At 47.5% G+C, this 19,380-nt stretch overlaps 1 protein-coding gene across 1 annotated transcript in view; it reads right to left on the bottom strand.

Moving 5' to 3' along the window:
• Positions 1-19,380, bottom strand: part of PRR5L (proline rich 5 like) — a 71,610-nt gene that overhangs the window by 37,295 nt on the left and 14,935 nt on the right. The window contains exons 2-3 of the mRNA XM_065882145.1: positions 14,792-15,079; positions 13,023-13,103 (exon numbers count right to left, since the gene is read on the bottom strand). Of these exons, the coding sequence (XP_065738217.1) occupies positions 13,023-13,103; positions 14,792-14,955 (245 nt within the window). The 5' untranslated portion in view covers positions 14,956-15,079. The remainder of the gene's footprint in view (positions 1-13,022; positions 13,104-14,791; positions 15,080-19,380) is intronic.

Here is a 19,380-nt window from a genome sequence, read left to right as displayed (position 1 = left end):
ATGTTCAAAACCCTCTCTACTAGGTATTGTTGTACAGAATTATCAGAACAGAATAGACCCTAGCTGATCATTTAAGTCAACATTCCATTGTCCTGGGTGGGTAAATCAGTAAGCTACCCTGTTCCTTACAAAATCCTGTCTTATTTCTGTCTGCACATGTTATGAGTTAGACAAGGTCAATACATACATGTACAGCGCTTCCACTGCGGTGAAATATGGAATCAACGTAAATGTGCACCAATAAAGTGCTCATAAAAACCTGGTTTATTCGTACAATGAAGTTCTAAGTAGCCATAAAAAGACAAAAGGGAATAAGGAAGTGCTCTTAAGTAATGATATGAAAATATCTACATTACGTTAAATCAAAAAGAAGCAAGATGCAGAACACTGTGTATAATGTGCTACCTTGTGAGAAGGGAAGAGAAAACATATGTATTTTTTATTTACACGAGAGCAACAAATTCACTTGTCAAATCTGCTCTAACTTGCTGTTCTGTCATAACTATGATTTGGTTTCCAAGAGACCCTTTGAACTGAAATATACAGTACCTTGATTTTTTTTTTCAGTATCTTGATTTTTAAACACACAAAACATACATGCATTTTCAAAATTATATGTAAATGCACTGGGTTGTGTCTCCTCCTCTCCATCTTCCCAAGTAGGAGGCTGGAGAAGGTTGAGGCTGTTACTGGAAATTTAGTAGGGCAACAAAACACTTTAGCAAACTTTATCCCCTGAAGTTGGGAAACGCTGTGCTAGAGACACCAAACCACCTCGTTAGACCCTAGTCTGTGGACCTCGTATAAAGTGTCAAGTATCCCCTGCTGCTTTTCCACAAATATTCCTCATATGTGCGTAAAGAAGCTCTGGAGGAATAACCAATAAACTACTGTAATAAAAGTTATCTTTGGCAGGGGAGTAGGAGCTGGGTTTCTGGAGTACAAGGCAGGGAGATTCTTCAATGTATATCTCGTTGTATATATAAATTTTTAGTACACTGTGAACACATCCTACTCAAAAACATTAAAAAAATTTTTTTGAATTAACAATAACCACCATCAGGGTTACCAACAGATGGCTTGAGGCCGAGAAGGAATTGTGGGAGTGCGTTCCCACATCAAGGGCACAATATCAGGGGCACAATATCAGGAAGCAGACTGTCCTAGGGGATCAGAGAATCCCACAAGTCCTGAGAATCTGCCAATGCAAACCCACCCCAGGCTGGTAACCCGAGAACTTAATGCAGAGAGAGGGGGGTGAGGAGAGGACAGAGCTGGCTCAGCCAAGCTGAGAACAGTCTGCCGCTGAGTCACAGTGCGAGATCCACCATCTATTTCTATATTCTGTGTTTACTCTGCTTGCACTTGGATTACAAGGAAAGGGTACTTCTCAAAAACTCTACCCTGGTCTTAGCTGAACTGAGAGAAAGGGATTTTCCACCCCTCTACCTTGAGGTACCATCTCCAGGGGGAACTCATCAGTAGTTTCCCTCCAAAACAGGAACGGGTGACTGATAGAACATCGGGACCCCATGAGTTAATTCACCGAATCACAAACGTCTACTGAAAACCTACTCTGTGTCAGATGTGGTGTGAGGTGCTAGGAGAGAAGGATGGGAGAGCTCAGACAATGACTTCCTGCCCATCAGGACCCCTCTCCCAGGAGACAGGGGTACCATCTCGTCCAAAAAATGGAAAGTATCAAGGCATTAGGGATGCACAGACCTAAATTCACAGAGGGACCACTCACCCTATAACCTTCCTCACTACATTTGCCAGTTTAGCTTGTAAAGCACGAGAAAGAAGAGAAAAGCAGAAGAAAGACAACAGAATCAAAGAGCCTGTTCTTGTGGTTCCCTAGATACGGAAGAGATGGAAATCCTGATTCCCAAAACCTAGGACATATGTTCCTCCTGGGCACAGAGGCACAGAACCCGGCAGCCTTCCTTCCACTTTTTCCATCCTTTCCTAGGGTCTCTTCCCAGGAAACAGGAAAGTTATTACATACTGGAGCAAATAATAATAATAAACAAAAAACAAATTGCTCCTAGGATGGAGCCTAGCTTTTTTCCCAATTAAAGTTTACTGAGCACTTACTAAGTGCCAGGCACCATTGTCAACAACGTATATGTATTTCCTCATTTAAGCGTAAAACAAAACCGCTTTTTATACACAAGAAAATGGAACAGCAGAGGTTACTGAGGAGGCATGCAGCAAGCTCAGGATGGAGAGGAGAGAAGTCTCACTGAATGTGAGGGTCTGGAGGCAGCCACCTGGGTCCGAAGCCTGTGGTCAGCAGTAACCTTTGCAAGTTAACTGTACAATTTAGTCCCTTGTAACTGTTTCCTCAACTGGAACTTGGGGATAGTAAGGGTAGCCACTCCACAGGATTACTGCAAGGGCTAAACGAATTAATCCTTGAACGGTATGCTCCCGGGATACAGCAAGGCTCAGCAAGTGTCACTACCACCATCATCACCACCATCATGACCATGATCACCACCACCACCATCACCACCACCACCACCACCACCACCACCACCACCACCATCACCATCATCACCATCATCACCACCACCACCATCACCATCATCACCACCACCACCATCACCACCACCACCACCACCACCATCATCACCATCACCATCATCACCACCACCACCATCACCATCACCACCATCACCACCACCACCACCATCACCACCACCACCACCATCACCATCATCACCATCATCACCACCACCACCACCATCACCATCATCACCACCACCACCACCATCATCACCATCATCACCACCATCACCACCACCACCACCACCACCACCACCATCACCATCATCACCACCACCACCACCACCATCATCACCATCATCACCACCACCACCACCATCACCATCATCACCACCACCACCATCACCACCATCACCATCATCACCACCACCACCATCACCACCACCACCACCATCACCATCATCACCACCATCACCACCATCACCATCATCACCATCATCACCACCACCACCACCATCACCATCATCACCACCACCACCACCATCATCACCATCATCACCACCATCACCACCACCACCACCACCACCACCACCATCACCATCATCACCACCACCACCACCACCATCATCACCATCATCACCACCACCACCACCATCACCATCATCACCACCACCACCATCACCACCATCACCATCATCACCACCACCACCATCACCACCACCACCACCATCACCATCATCACCACCATCACCATCATCACCATCATCACCACCATCACCACCACCACCACCACCACCACCACCATCACCACCATCACCATCATCACCACCACCACCACCATCACCATCATCACCACCACCACCACCACCATCACCATCATCACCACCACCACCATCACCACCACCACCATCACCACCACCATCATCACCACCACCATCACCACCACCACCATCACCACCACCACCACCATCACCACCATCACCACCACCACCACCACCACCACCACCACCATCATCACCACCACCACCATCACCACCACCACCACCATCACCACCATCACCATCATCACCACCACCACCACCATCACCATCATCACCACCACCACCACCACCATCACCATCATCACCACCACCACCATCACCACCACCACCACCACCACCATCATCACCACCACCACCACCACCACCACCACCATCACCACCATCACCATCATCACCATCATCACCACCATCACCACCACTACCAGCACCATCATCACCACCATCACCACCATTGTCACCACCATCAGCCATTGAGCTAGAAAGAGAAGGAAGTGGGGACCTGAGAGTAATGGGAAGTGAATGCTTATGTGGGACTCAACCCAAAAGGGAAATGGGGCATGAAGTTCAGTCAGAAGCCAAAAGGGCAGTAATAAGGAGAAATGAGGAACCACTCACACGCTGATCTGTACTATCTCACCCCCTTTTCCTCCAGGCTGACTGGGTGAGACACCACCCCAGATGACAGGATTTCCTGTTATTATACAGACCGTCATCTAACCCTGCACCATCTTGTCAACTCAACTTCCCACTTCTGTGGGCTTGAAGGTAAACGAGGCACAGCCCAAGCTGGATCTAGCTGGTTATGAGGTACAGGGAGGACCAGATGGCAGGCAGGGCATGGAGTGGCAGAAATGATGTAGACAAATCACCTTAGATGTGAGCCACAATATCTCTTGTGCACAGGGAAAGCCCCAAGGCAGCAAAATCCCAAAGGATAATGAAACAGCTTGGAGACAGGTGCCACAGGGCTAAAGTTTAGCCAGCACGAGTGGGGACACCATATCAGTTGTGAAGTATTTCTGTGCCATTTGGCAATCAGGGGCTGCCGCAAGTACCCAGGCCTTTTGGTGGGATCTAGCCGACGTCCTCATGGTCTAGGAACAGCAGGGGGCCTCAGGGTCCTGTGCCTGACGCTATAGCTCGTCAGTCAGTGCCTGTCCAACCTGATCATTATATCCTCCTGAGATCACCCACCTTGCTTCTGCAATAGGACACATTTCAAGGAGGTGGCGTCTTTTAAGCAGTAACACAGGAAAACATCCCTTTCCTCTGCTGGCCCATTCTATGGGGGCCCATCAGAGGTTGTGTGCGTAACTCAGATAAAATTCTAGGATTCTCACACCTCTCTGTTTTCTGCACCCCAGTGGGTGGCAGTGGGGACAGTGAAAAAGATGGAGAAAACCAACAAAAAGCATTTCCAGAGCTCCTAATTATGTCACATGTACCATGCTAAGCAGATGGCACAAAGCATCTTGAATCCTCCAACAGCCTCTAAGGCAGGAATTTATTTTGCAGATGAGGCGACTGTTGCTCAGAGCCTTCCCTGAGGCCATACACTGGCAGGTCCCACCTCAAACAGAGGCCCACCTGAACATCAGGCAGTGGTACCCCCATCCCCACAGGGCCAGGCAGGTAAGGTGAGTGAGGGAAGCATATGGGCACAGACAGTGGGGCTGCAGCCAGGCCTCGCTCCCACTGACCAGTTCCAGATGCAGCGTTGCCCCATGTAGACTTTCCAGAGAGGCCTGGATCTTTAGGTGGGATGTCCAGATTTCCAAACACTGTGCAGGCCGACCACTTCATGGGCCAATCCCAGAGGTTTCTGATTCACTACTTCCCTTCAACTATTCTTCCTGCTCCCAGAGATGAGTCTGTTTCTCAACTAGAGCAGACACAAGGTATCAACACACGGCCAGGCAGAGCGACCTGGGCCAAAAAAGAGAAGATCTCGCCTGCAGGCCTCCCAAACGAGTGTCCTCAGGAGACAATGCCCACTCATTTGATGATCTGTTCATGAATCTACATCCAGGAGCACCAGGCCTAAAGCTGGACAATGCCAGGCATGTGCCTCTTGCAGCCCACTTACTGTGTGTTGAGGCACGTGGGAGGCTCAAGTTCAAGTCCCAGGTCAGCTACTAACTAGCTCTGCGACTCTGGGCAAGTTATTCCAGTCCTCTGTGCCTCTATTTCCTCATCTGTAAGATAGGGATACAGTGGCACCCGGCTCATAGGGGCGTGGTGAGTTTTACAAGAGTTAACACACAGAGCCCGGCACGCACTAAATAAATGTTCTGCTGACGTCTACTGTTATTATTACCGCACAGAATCTTGACTCAGCCTGGTCCCTTCTGCCAGCCTGTGGGTTCCATCCGGCCTCTCCTCTCCTCTCCTCCCCTCCCAGCTCTGCCCGCAGCTGTGGGTCCCAGTACAGTCGACAGACTCCCTCACAGAGCTGGAAGCATCTGAGGTGGAGCTCCCTTCCGGGCCTCAGACAGCCAACTGACTCAGAACCAGGACGTTTCAACTCCGACCTGTGAGAGACGGAGCTCAATTCTTGGAACCTCCCCTTTCCTTGAAAATCTCTGGGGTTTCCTTCATGACACCTCCCTCCCAACAAGAACAGAAGCAGGGTGGTTGGAGAGAGAAGGAAAATGTGAGTTTCCTGCCTCAGGCCAGCTGCAGATAACTCATCTCTGGTTTCCGGAAACCTCATCTCTGAGCATTTATTTCTGTTGAGAAAAAAAAAAAAAAAAACCAGGAAGAAGGAGGGGTGAAAGAGTATGGAGAGAGTAGTGGCAAGATCTTTATATCCTCACCTGCCCTTTCTACCTGATTCCTACCTGTTCATCCTGCAGATTTCAAAGGAGGCATGGCTTTCTCCCATATTTAATCATGTGCCCAGCCCCTCACATTCCCCAACACTCTGGGTTCTGCTACCACCCCACTTAGAACATCATATGATAACTGCCTATTCAGTTCCCCACTCTCACTCTGCCGTAAGTTCCCCAAGGGCAAGAACAACCCAGCTCAACGGCTGCCCCAGAACCTGGCCCAGTACCTGGCAAAGTCCACAAATATTCACTGATTAAATGAAGAAAATCATCAATGACCCCTCCCTCTACACGTACCCCCCTCCACTCCCACCAGCCAACCAAAAAGTGAAAGCACTTTTCAGAAACTACTTGCGTAGGTTCTTATAAGAACCAATACAAATAAATCATGGCTTTCTCACGCTTTCCTAACTCTCTGTCATCAGTGGAATAGTTGCCGAAAGGCATGTTTAGCAAGAGCGCGCTTCTGTGTCAGAGTTTGGCCACTCTTGTTCCTGGGAAAGCTCGTGAAACCCAAACCTCTAACAGAGACTTGTGCCCATTGCCAAAATGCAGCCACATTAGAATTGAGGCTAGAGAGGGGCGTTCAAAACCACATCGATGCCCCATAGAGAATTTAAACCAAGAAGACATTCAGGTCCAGCCCACACCAGTGCAGACGGACACTCAGGGCGGGCAGAATTGTAGATTGTGATGACGAGGGATTTCACTAGAATATGTCTATTCTGAGGGGTGATTTTCAATAGAAAAGATTCTGATTTATGGTCTTCATATTGACAGACCGTGAGCCCTGACTTTAATTGGGGGAAAACTGGCCACTTGATTGAGGTGTGACATTCCTGATGAATTTGTTCCTAAAATGTCTCCGCACCTGAATAGACATTTCTCCAAGGAAGACACACAGATGGCCAAGAGGCACATGAAAAGTTGCTCAACATCACTAATTATTAGAGAAATGCAAATCAAAACTACAATGAGGTATCACCTCACACCAGTTAGAATGGGCATCATCAGAAAATCTACAAACAACAAATGCTGGAGAGGGTGTGGAGAAAAGGGAACCCTCTTGCACTGTTGGTGGGAATGTAAATTGATACAGCCCCTATGGAGAACGGTATGGCAGTTCCTTAAAAAAGTAAAAATAGAATTACCATATGACCCAGCAATCCCACTACTGGGCATATACCCAGAGAAAACCATAATTCAAAAAGACACATGCACCCCAATGTTCATTGCAGCACTATTTACAATAGCCAGGTCATGGAAGCAACCTAAATGCCCATTGACAGACGAATGGACAAAGATGTGGTCCATATATACAATGGAATATTACTCAGCCATAAAAAGGAACGAAATTGGGTCATTTGTTGAGACATGGATGGATCTAGAGACTGTCATACAGAGTGAAGTAAGTCAGAAAGAGAAGAACAAATATCATATATTAACACATATATGTGGAACCTAGAAAAATGGTGCAGATGAACCGGTTTGCAGGGCAGAAATTGAGGCACAGATATAGAGAACAAACGTATGGACACTAAGGGGGGAAAGCGGCGGGGGGTGGTGGTGGTGGGATGAATTGGACGATTGGGATTGACATGTATACACTGATGTGGATAAAATGGATGACTAATGAGAACCTGCTGTATAAAAAAATAAATAAAATTAAATTTTAAAAAACCCAAAATTAATGAGGAAATAAATCCTAATGAGAAATGGGGTTAAGATCATGTGGAGTTAGATGACAAAAATCCTATATCCTGGCTTCTGCATCAGGAGGTAAACTGGCTCACTGTGAGCAAAAGTTGTTCTTAAATTAATATTTAAGAAAAAGCATGAAATTTCAGACTGCTAATTTTACCGTAATTACCATGCATGTTATCGCAAATGTCCTTATTTTTTTAACCTGTTTAATTTATTATTTTTGTAAAAAATCTGGGTAAATTTGGTGATCCAGAAATATGTGCAATTAACAGCAAAGGCGATAGTGAAGGACTCTTAGCTCCATCCATAGGGTGTGGACAATGTATCAATAGCATATTCTATTATGTTCTTTCAACAGCTATATAGATATACCAGTGAGATTAGACCACCACTTCCAGGGTTGTGTTCAGAAGCATATCTGTTCTTGGCAATAATAATGGGTAGCGTGAGAACCACATTTCCATTGTTAGCTTGAGGAACACTATATAAGGAATTTTCTTGTTTTCTAAAACACATAATATACACAAGCATATTGTATCCTTTAAGTTGCTAATTAATGTGGACACAAGTGCATGGAAAGGCATTATCTCTGTACCTCCAATAATTTTCATTTCAATAAAAGTGTAAACTATGGCTGGACACTTTCCAGTCTTTTTTTCAAAAAAAAAAAAGGTCTCCGCATCCTTCTCTTGATCTAGTAATGTGTTTTAGAAGTTGAACATCCTTAGTCCAGAGTTCTTCCTCAGAGATACCCCAAAGTCTATCTACTTAAGTTTAAACTGAAGTTCATTTTTAAGACATGGAGACACGTCTGAGAAGAAAAGATCAATTGTTTGTAACGAATGCATTTCAGAACCCAGTTATATAAAACTTACCTTCCTGGTCATCCTTTGCATTGGCTAATATTTACACAAATTCATATTTCCCAGGGAACATACTAACTCCACAGTTAGAAAGATGGCCAGGGCTGGCTGGGGTGACCCGGGAAAGCTGATTTAGGCTTTGACATTGGACTTGGATAATCCATCAAAGTTTATTACTGTTTGGCTGGAGTAGAATGAAGCACTGAGAGAGTCATTTCCTCTTGTTCTTTCCTCTGCAGAAAGGAGAAACAGCTGGCTCTCCTTGTAAGAACTTAGCCTCACCCACACTTCCAGGCCAGCACATTCTTGGAAGGGCCTGTCCTGGACCTCTCTAGTTCAAAGTCAGCTCACCTCATCCAAACAGCTAGAGAACTTTGTATACAGTACTGTTTATGGGGCAATTCATCACACTGCCCTGTGCTCTCACGCATGGTACTCAGCCAGCATTTATCACTTTATTATTGCTCGAGTTTCATAACAGGAATAATAATGGCTAACATGTATTCGGCACCAGATCTTGTAATAATGACATTTTTAGCATTGTCTCAGACCTCCCTGATGTTCATGTCATTATTATCTCCGTTTCATAAAAGAAAAAACAGAGATTGATAAATGAAGTAACTTGCCCATGTCACACAGCTGGTCTAATTTGGATCCCTAGTCTCTCTGAATCCAAAAGCCACTCTCTTAACAAGTTAAACTATTCTCTCGAATCTGGCAGGGATCTTCTTGCACATAGAACTGTCATAATTGATTGAAAAAAGGGCTTGAGATGAATAGCCTTCTCTCCTTTGGCATCTTCTTCCCTCATCCCTACCGCCTCTGCCCCTCACCCGACCTGGTCGGGCCTCAACGCTGGCCAGTTTGCCATTGTGTTCTGCGAACAGGTCTTTTCACAGAAAAAAGAGAGTGAAGAAAAACCAAAACCTGTCTATTTAAATGTAACCAGAGAGTAGAATGTCTGTTTTGGTGTTTTAATTACTGAAATAAAGGCAGCTGTGTTTATTCCCATGTTGGCTCTTGCAGATGTGGGTTCAATTTATTTAACTTGGGACGACCAGGTCATACATATGCCTGGGATGTGTTTCATGTTCTCAGTTATACTCTGAGTGTCTGTGCTGGGAAAGCCCATCTCTGTTCTAACCACCATCCTAAAGAAGGACAGAGGGCAGACGGTCCAGGACATGGTCATCGAAGCTCTGGCTTTTGACAGCTTTGTGCTGTTCACATCCAGGCAATTATTTTCAAACCCCAACCATATGTGTTTCTCACTAGCCTGAAAATTGCTCCAAACATAGAAAGGAACATCCATCAGCCCCCGCTAAACCCAATACTGGAAAGGAGTGTTGGAGGAGTGATGTGATCCTTGGAGGGATGTTAAGAATCACAGCACATGGTACAGATGGAGTCCCAGAGGCCTTGGGAAAGGAACAAAGGCAGAAAGAAAGATCAAGACCATTGGCTTCACACTTCTTCCAGCCTAGAACCTCTCTCTCTGACACTACGATATAGTGTAAAGAGCACAGATTCCACTGGGGACTGAATTGTGTCCCCTCACCCCCCAAATTCATATGTTGAAGCCCTACACCCCCAATGTGACACTATTTGGAGGTGGGGCCTTTGGGAAGTAATTAGGTTCTGATGAGGTCGTGAAGGTTGGACCCTCAACACTCATGTTGGGATTAGCATCCTTATAAGAAGGGACACCAGAGAGCTTGCTCTCTCCCCATCGCGTACACAAAGAGGCCGTGCGAGGACACAGCAAGATGGCGGCCGGGAAGAGAGCTCTCACCAGGAACCCAATCTGCCAGCACCTCGACCTTGGACTTCCCAGTTTCGAGAACAGTGAGAAATAAGCATCTATCGTTTAAGCCTCCCAGTCTATGGTTACAAAAACCATTCGGTAGCCTGAGCAAACTAACATAGGTGCCTACATCAGACAGGGGTTCACATCCTGACTCTATCGTTCATAGCTGCGTGACCTTGGACGAGCTACTTTGTTTCTCTTGCCCATCATTTTGTGGATAAGCTATGCACTGAGAACAATGATTGTCTCTCAGGGCTGTGAGGAGGGCTGAATATGATGTATGTGAAAGGTGCCTGGCACTTTTCCTGGCACCTCCATCCACGTCAGTTCCCTTCTCCCCCACTTGGGTGTCCTTAGTGCTAGAATCTGGATCACGACACCCCATCAGTGATGCCGCCCCATGTATGCTATGGCCGATCTCATAAATGGGCAGCCCGTCGGTCAAATTCAGCCCACAGATGTGTTTTGTTTGGCCTGTACCAATGTTTGGGGACATTTGGATTACTTATCAACATTTAAAAGACAAAATTTCACATAAAAATCTCAATTTCTGGTTCTTCTTGAGAAATAAGATGGTATGTCACTGGACCTGCATTGTTCTGGGTGGGGGGGGATCCCCTTAGACAGAGGGTGAGCTCTCACCTCCACTCTCCAGGCCGGCTTCACCCACTTAGACCTGCTGGGTACCTGCGGGCTTCTGAGTGAGCAGCCCGGGGTTAACAGGGCTGTTGAAATCTAGCGTGGCCCGTATTTTTCCTAGCTGCCCACAAAGGTTTTAAGTACAATTTCAGGATCAGTCCCCTGATGTGAGGAACAATTAGCACGTTCCTGAGTCACCGTTTTATTTATTTATACATCTATTGTGAGCTAAGGAACGTTCACGGAAAAGACGGAGATCTTAGTTCTTAGAGTAAAATTCAGCTCTTGCAAGCTGGGGGGTTGGCCGACCCAACTTTGCCCTTGTCACTCAACATCTCAGGGCCCCAGTTTCCTCCTCTGTAAAAGGAGGGCTTGGGTGAGATGATCTCTATTGTCTCTTTCCATATTTGTGTAATTATTAGGCGAAATTCAAGTGCCTGGCTAGAAATTTAACACAACTCTGTTTGCTTCCACGCTCTAAACGTTTTAATGAAAGCAGAGCTCTTAAAACACCTCACTGACCCTTAACACAGGTCTTAACTAAATGTAAACAAGACCTGAATAATGGCCTTTTTTAATGTTCTGCCCATTCCAGGGTTAGGTCTTCACCCTTGATGTTCTGCACTTAACACATCCAAGAGGAATGAACACCAGGGCATTAAAAGACCTGATGTTCAACCTCCTGTCCCAGGAGACCTCGGGGCTCTGGGCCCTGCTTGCCTCTCTGCCCGCATTTCACCAAAACACAAACCCAACCGCACCACCACCCAACCTCCAGTACTCTGCGCACGTGGGCCTTCTTTCAGTTCCTTGCTCGTTGCTACCACTGGACCTTTGCACATGCAGTTGCCCCCACCTGGAGCCCTCTTCATCTAGTTAATTCCCACCGATCCTTCAGATGACAGCACAAGTATCAAATCACCATTCCTGGCCTCCTTGGCAAGATCAAGTCCTACTAACATACACTTTCATCACATCAGCTGTGTGGTAGTAGCCGTCACAGGTGCATAATATTACATTTTACATGTGTGATCAGTTGACTAAAGATTATCTCCTCAACTGAACATAAATTCCAGGAGAGCAGGGGCCACATCTGTCTTTGCTCATTGTTGTTTTTCCAGTGCCTGGCTAATAGGGAGGCACTCATATATTTGACGAATGAAAGAACAAGTAGTGGACACTACTGGGAAGATTCTCGAAGACATTAAACTCCTCAAGGACCATGTCTTGTTGAGGGTTTCATCACCAAAACCTAACAGCAATGACAGTAACGATGATGATAAGAGCCCCAAGTACCAAATACTCGGTGTGTTCCAACCCTGTTCTTACAGACTATTTATGTAGTAACTCAATAACTCACAAGAATCTTGTGCATTGGAAGTAGGTGCATTTCCTATCTCTGCTTCACAGAAGAGGAAACCAAGGCACAAAGAAGTTGGCGAGCTACTTAGTAAAAGGAAGGATAGTAATAAAATCCCAAGCCGTCTGCTACCAACTGCTAGGCCATCCTGGCCTAATATGGCACCTAATAATCAAGCAGGGCACAAGAAATGTTTACAGAATAAATGGCAGCTACCAGATGTCAACCCTCTACCCCCTGCACCCCAGTGACCCAAACATACATTATCTACATGGACAAATGGACGAGCCCTCTCTGGAGCAGAAGTCTAGACAGATAAGGGCCTCAGAACTTAACAGTTACAAGAGTCTCATTAAATCCAACAGAAGCAGCAATAGGAACTAAGCAGAAAACAGAACTTAAGGTAAAGTGCCTGGGGGTGGGGTAGCTCCTTCCACCCCAGCTCAGGCCCACGGTGGGAGGGTCCCGGCCTGGCCAGCCACATACCTGATGTTTTCGTTCAGTGTGTAGAGCTCATTGCTTTGCAAACCGCCCCCTTTAAAGACATTGATCACGGCAGTCTGGACGCTGCAGGGAAATAGAAACGACCCCTGGTGAGTGGATCTGTCTCCCCGGGGCCATTTCCTCAAGCAGCTCAGAGCTGAAGGTGAGTGGAAGGGCCGGGAAGCCTGTGGCACAAACACGGCCATGTTTTCTATCCCTGGAATCTGTCACTTCCATCTGAGGGTCCTTGGAGAGGAAGGGAGACTGAGGCCAGGAGGACCCAAAAGTAGGCCCTCTCCCCACCCCCCGCACTTTCTCACAGGCTGGCAGCCCTGCTGGGGGGTGGCCTTAATGAAGGGCAGGCAGTGGGATCTACTCTCAGGAAACTGCGTGGCCACCACCGCTGGGCCTGAAAGAATCCCCAGTGGCAGTAACTGCAAGCAGGAGACGACTCAGGTCTGGGGTTCTTTCACTCAGGAGACCCGTCTTCACAGGGCAGCCTGGAGACCCAGGGCCAATAGGAAAGGATAATTCCTTGCCTTTTTAAAATGTTTAATTTAAAAAAATTTTCAAATATGGATTTTAATTGTCCTTGCCTTTTACTAGTACCCTCTGGGAAGAACTCCAGAGGGGCTAGCCTCACTTCCCCTGCCACTCCCACTCCTGCCACTGTCTAGGCAGAAGGGTTAATCCGTTGAGGGGCCCAGGTAAGTCTTGACTCTATGTTCTCTGGACCCCAGCCCAACATTTCAGCAAGGAGCTGATCACAAGCTTGTCTTTACCAAAGGTTCTAGGCCTTTTTACATGAACAAGCCTCCATTTAACATCAAAACATTTCGGACACCTCCTCCCTCCCCATCATAAGGGTTGGGCATTCATTGAAAAATCCATAATAATCCAAATGACAAAGAATTCCATAATGCTTTAAAATAATGATGCATTGATTTATCCAAAAAGGAACCACACAGATTTGAAAAACAGCTCAGAGAAGGGCGAGACATACGACGGATTCAGTCTCTACTCGGTGCTGGGTGCACAATAGTTCGTTCAGCTGAATGCCTTACAAAGGCTAAGTGTCTCCTCTCCCAGCCACCTGTGGCTCCCAGGTATGGATCACCCCTGGTTTACGCTGCTTAGTTAGCTTTTCACAGATACTGTCTTAGCTCTCCGAAGGGGTAACAGGTGACTTGAGGTTACTTATATGTTCCCACCCCCGGGTCCTCTTACAATTGGCGTGTGACTAATGGGCATGAACGGTAACTGTAAGTTCTGATCCAACTGTCCCGGGCTGGTTAACTGACTCTGAGAGCCCAGAGGCCCCCAGTGGTCCGCTTTCCCTCTACTAAAACAAGGAAAGCTGGGGAGAGGGAGGGGGAGAGGGACAAATTAGGAGTATGGGATTCACAAACTCCTACACATAAAATAAATAAGCAACAAGGATTTACTGTATAGCACAGGGAACGATATTCAATATCTTGGAATAACCTATAATGGAACACAATCAGAAAAAAGAAAACTGAATCACTTTGCTGTGCACCTGAAACTAACACAACATTGTAAATCAACTAGACTTCAATAAAAAAAGAAAAAAAATTTTTTAATAAAGGAAAGCTAATGGATACAGCTGCCGTAGGGAAAGCACGCTCTTCATCAATCAACCCTATACTCACGACCTTCTGGAGCTGAGATATCAGGAGATGCTGAAGCTCAGCCAGCCCCTGGCCCTGCTCTGGTGCTGGCAGTGCCCCTCTGCCCACCCGTGCCTCCTGTACCTGTTCCAGGCCGAGTTGGAGCTCAGCTGCAGAGCCTGGCGGGCTGCCTGGAAGCGGGGCAAGTCGCTGAGCGCCGGGGAGCTCATGAAGCGCGGTCTGGGCCTGCGGAAAGAGCCCATCTTGGGGAACTCGACAGGCAGGCTGGGGGCGAAGCTGCGGGTCATAAGTCCAGGTGAGGGGACGGCTTCTCCTCCGGACCTGAAGGTTCCGACTGCCCACCCAGAGGGCTTCTCCCAGGACCGCTTTCTGGCCCTCAGGCTTTCTCAAAACCACAACGTGAGCCAACACCTGAAAAGAGAGAGCAGCTTTTGTTGAAAACGCCTAGGCTGAGCAGACCCCAACTTGGAGGAAGTTGGCTGGGGCTTCCTGGCCAAACTATCCTAAAAACAATTCCAGGACCCCACAGCACTATCTATACCCTGCAGGGTCCCATTCACAAGTGTTTACAGGCCTCTTGTTAGTTTTGGTCACTTCCCAAAATGGGAAGCCAGCGACAGTGGGTTGAGGCCAGTCCTACAGAAAAGTGATTTCTAAGCTGAACTTGACTTGGTTCCCATGCGCGCTCATCAGAGTTTGGGTGCTGGCTGGGTTTCTGTAGACCCCACGATGCTGCACGTTAAGAGATGGCTTTTTAAAGAACAGAGAACACAAGAGTTCCTTGTCCTGGCACTGAAGACCGTCCATGACATGCCCTGACCACGGCAGCCCACGTGTATTGCTCAGTATTTCTCAAAGTGTCAGTACCTCTTCACTCAGGCCCAGCTCCTCACTCTCTCTTACCTGCTGTTCATTCATTCATTCCATCAGAACATATTTATTGGTTACTGTTTATTAACCATGTGAGCTGTGGGGCATCCAAAGATTTCTAAGACCTAGTCCCTGCCTTCCAGAGGCTCATGAGGAAGATGACTGGTCATGTATTTGTTCACACAATAAATATTTATTGAGCATCTACTATGTTCCAGGCACTCAGGTACTGGGGATACCATGGTGGCCCTGGAGAATATGGTCCCTGCCCCATGGAGCTCACAACTGGTAGGCAATGCTCCATGCCAGGCTGACTCCCTCCCAGGCTTTTGATTGTATCTACCGTTTCCCTTGCCCAGAACCCCCTCCCTCTTCCTCTCTGCTTGTCTAAATCTAACTTACCCTGAAGGGTTGGGTTCAAGGATACTGTCTCCTGGAAGCCTTTAAGGCTTCATGGTTAATGGCCATGACTTTGAGTGAATCTGGGTTTGAGTCTTAACAAGGCCACTCCCAAGCTGTGTGACTTTGAGTTCATTAAGTCTGAGAGTCCACACCTGTTAGCACTGCCAACTTCCCAGGACTGACGAGAGAGGAAATGAGATGGTGTGACATGCCCAGCAGAACAGCAGACCCAAGGCTCTCAAGCATCAGCTGTTTCTGTCCAGACTCATCTCCTTCTTTCCTCGGCACTGTTAAACCTGTCCTTTCAGTCTTTTCATCTTTAGTGAGCCTCAAGTCCAAACTGACAACTTAAAGTGAGTTTTGAAACTGGTCAGAGTGAAGGACAGAAGGAAACCACCAAGGTCATAGTTACTTTTCCCTTCCAAGGCTTTAAGGTTTAGCCCAGAAGTATTCTCACTGGCACCTCTCACACCAGCTTACTCTGCTATGACCCCGAAAACAATGCTGAAAGAAAAAGACATTCCAGCCATAAATGCCAACTTTCAGGTTGGCAGGAGGGGTAGGTTCTGCAGGTCCAACTGCAGCGTCAGAAAAAGGAGGAACCGAAGTGCCTCCTTCTAATGAAACATGCTGCTCTGGTCAGAAGGGGAGTGAGGCCGCTAGATGGGCACAGAGGCCGTCCATCCAGAGGGTGTGGGCGGTCCTAGCACTGTGGCACAGTGACAGTGAACTTGTAAAACCAAGAGCCAAAAAAGGAATGACTCCGCCCACCTCTTACAGTTTTTTAAAGGAAAGCAGACTTGTGTCCCATTTTCTTTTACAATCTCCTGCCCTTCGACCCATTCTCAGACTGAGCAAATAGTGACTAAACTTTACCAGTAAATGCTGGGGAAGTTGTAACAAGCCCGCTCAGTTTCAGACGGTCTCATACTTCCCCAAGTGCCCCTGCAAGGTGGAAAGATCTGTGCAAATCAGTGAGTGAGGCAAAGAAGTAATACAACCACAGAAGCCCCTTCGGAAGCCTGAAACTAGCCGGCTTTGGGATTTGATTTGCCCGGTAAAGGTCACACTATTAAGAGAGGCTCTGTTTCACTGCCCTTCTTTAAATGGACCTGTTAAGTGCAATTTATCTGTGTAATTACGGGCTATTAACTCCTTTTATGAGCATCCTAAACTCCAGGTGATGCCGTTGCCTCCCACTCAGGGGCACTTGTACGGGGAAGTAGAAAGGTGAGCAGAACGGATCGATAAGGGGTTCAGCTTCCGGCTTCCTGTTGAAACACCACTTCTCCAGGAGGCTGGGCGACACTGAGGGTCCCAGGGTGGGCTCCCATCCTCACCCGGGCCCCGCCCAACTTCTCAGTTCACGCCTCCCACCGGGCCGCCTGCTCCAAGCCGTGTGTGCATCCAGCAAGACGCATGGGCAGACCCATGCACACACGTGACCTTTTTAACTAAGGGTAATTTTCAGCCAAAGGGATGATGACCACAGCCTCCTCGGCCTTGCATTAGCCCCACAGTAACACACAACAAGCAGCACCTCTGACTCATTCGTCGCCGGCAAAACCTGCCACCCTCAGATACAGACAATGCAAAGCTGTCTGGGTCTCAACAATTCTCACTTCTGGACGGAGCCAAGAGGACTCCCCAGAGCACGCAGAGGAAGCTGCTGGGCGTGCTGACAAGAGCAGTCTAAAGGGAAAAGCTGACACACCCTGCATCCACCTGCTATGGCGCTGGCTCCTCGGACATGGGTTTGTCCTGACCTAAATAGGACAAATCAGAAAGTGACAAGACGGATGGGGCTTTGGGGAGAAGCCAGTCCAGGCCCCCATTTACAGGTGACAAAAGTGAGGCCCAGGGCTTCCCTGGTGGCGCAGTGGTTGAGAGTCCGCCTGCCGATGCAGGGGACATGGGTTCGTGCCCCGGTCCAGGAAGATCCCACGTGCCGCGGAGCGGCTAGGCCTGTGAGCCATGGCCGCTGAGCCTGCGCGTCCGGAGCCTGTGCTCCGCAACGGGAGAGGCCACAACGGTGAGAGGACCCCGTACCGCAAAAAAAAAAAAAAGAAAATGTGAGGCCCAGAGGAGCAGGGAAACGTCCAATGTGTCTGAGGTAGGAGAGAGCCAGGACTGGCTAGAACTCAGGTTCCCTGATTCCCACCTAAGCCATTTGTAAACTCCTTGAAGATGGGCATCGGGACTTACTCATCTCTGTTACCTCAAGCCTAAGCGCAGTGCTCAAGATAAAAATGAAGAAAAGGACAGCAGCTAATAAGGCACCACTGCCTGCCTGACATGACATGACAAGCACTGTCACAGTAGGGAAACTTACTCAGTAGGGAGACCCTGGCATCAATGCTCATTCTGCCACTCACTGACTGTATGAGGCAGAAAAACTGGCCCCCAAAGATATAGTCACTTTTTAGTTCTTAGAAGAACCTGTGAATATTACCTCGGGTGGCAAAAGATGTGATTAGGTCAAGGATCTTGAGAGAAGGAGCTTAGCCTGGATTATCCAGGTGGGCCCATAAATACAATGACATGTATCCTGATAAGAGGGATGCAGGAGATGGGAGACAGAAGAGGGGAAGGCACAGATACACACAGAGAAGGTATGAAGATGGAGTCAGAGACTAGAGAGATTCAGCCACAAGCCACCTGTGTGACCTTGGCAAGTTTCTTGACCTCTCTGAGGCTCCATTTCCCCCTGCAAGAGATGAGCTTGCTAGCATGACAACCTCAGGGTTGAAGGAGGATAAAGTGAGTACATATTTGTAAAGCACTTAGATAGAACAGCGCATGGCAAAGAGCAAATGCTTCATAAGTGTTTGTCAAATAAATAAAATAACTTGCTGTTACTTCTAAATCTCCAAGCAATGACAGCAGTAGACACAGAGCAACACTTCCTCTAGCTTATGGCGACCTCACAAACATCTGGAAAATACTCCACTTGGCAGCAGGCCAGGCCTCTGAGCTCCCATGGCGGTCACAGTGCATTAGGGTCTTTGGTAACTCACGATGTTATTTATTGAGGCCTGATGCCTCTCAACTCCTTTCCTGCAGCGTTCTTTCTGGGCTGCAGTGGGGGTGGGTGTTGGTCACAGAGTAGTGAAGCAAGCTAAGAATTACCAGCCCTTTGGCCCAGCAGTTCCACTTCTAAGAATGCACCCTACAGACATGGTCACGTGTCCCCAAAGACTGGCAGACGTGCTCATTCTTTGCAGTAACGAAAAACTGGAAACTACCGAAATACCCACCCAAAGGGGAAAGGTTAAATCAAGTATGGTACCCCCTAAATGGAAGAGTTAACATACCATTAAAATTAATGCGAATGCCTGTAGTTCTGAAGGAGCAGTGGTCACTAGAAGCTGTGGAATCAGACAAACCCTGGCATCAAGGCTCATTCTGCCACTCACTGACTGTATGAGGCAGAAAAACTG

The sequence above is a fragment of the Phocoena phocoena genome, chromosome 8, assembly GCF_963924675.1.
Source record: "Phocoena phocoena chromosome 8, mPhoPho1.1, whole genome shotgun sequence".
NCBI lineage: Eukaryota > Metazoa > Chordata > Mammalia > Artiodactyla > Phocoenidae > Phocoena > Phocoena phocoena.
Note: the sequence above shows the minus strand (reverse complement) of the source record. Positions and strands in the feature narration are given on the sequence as shown.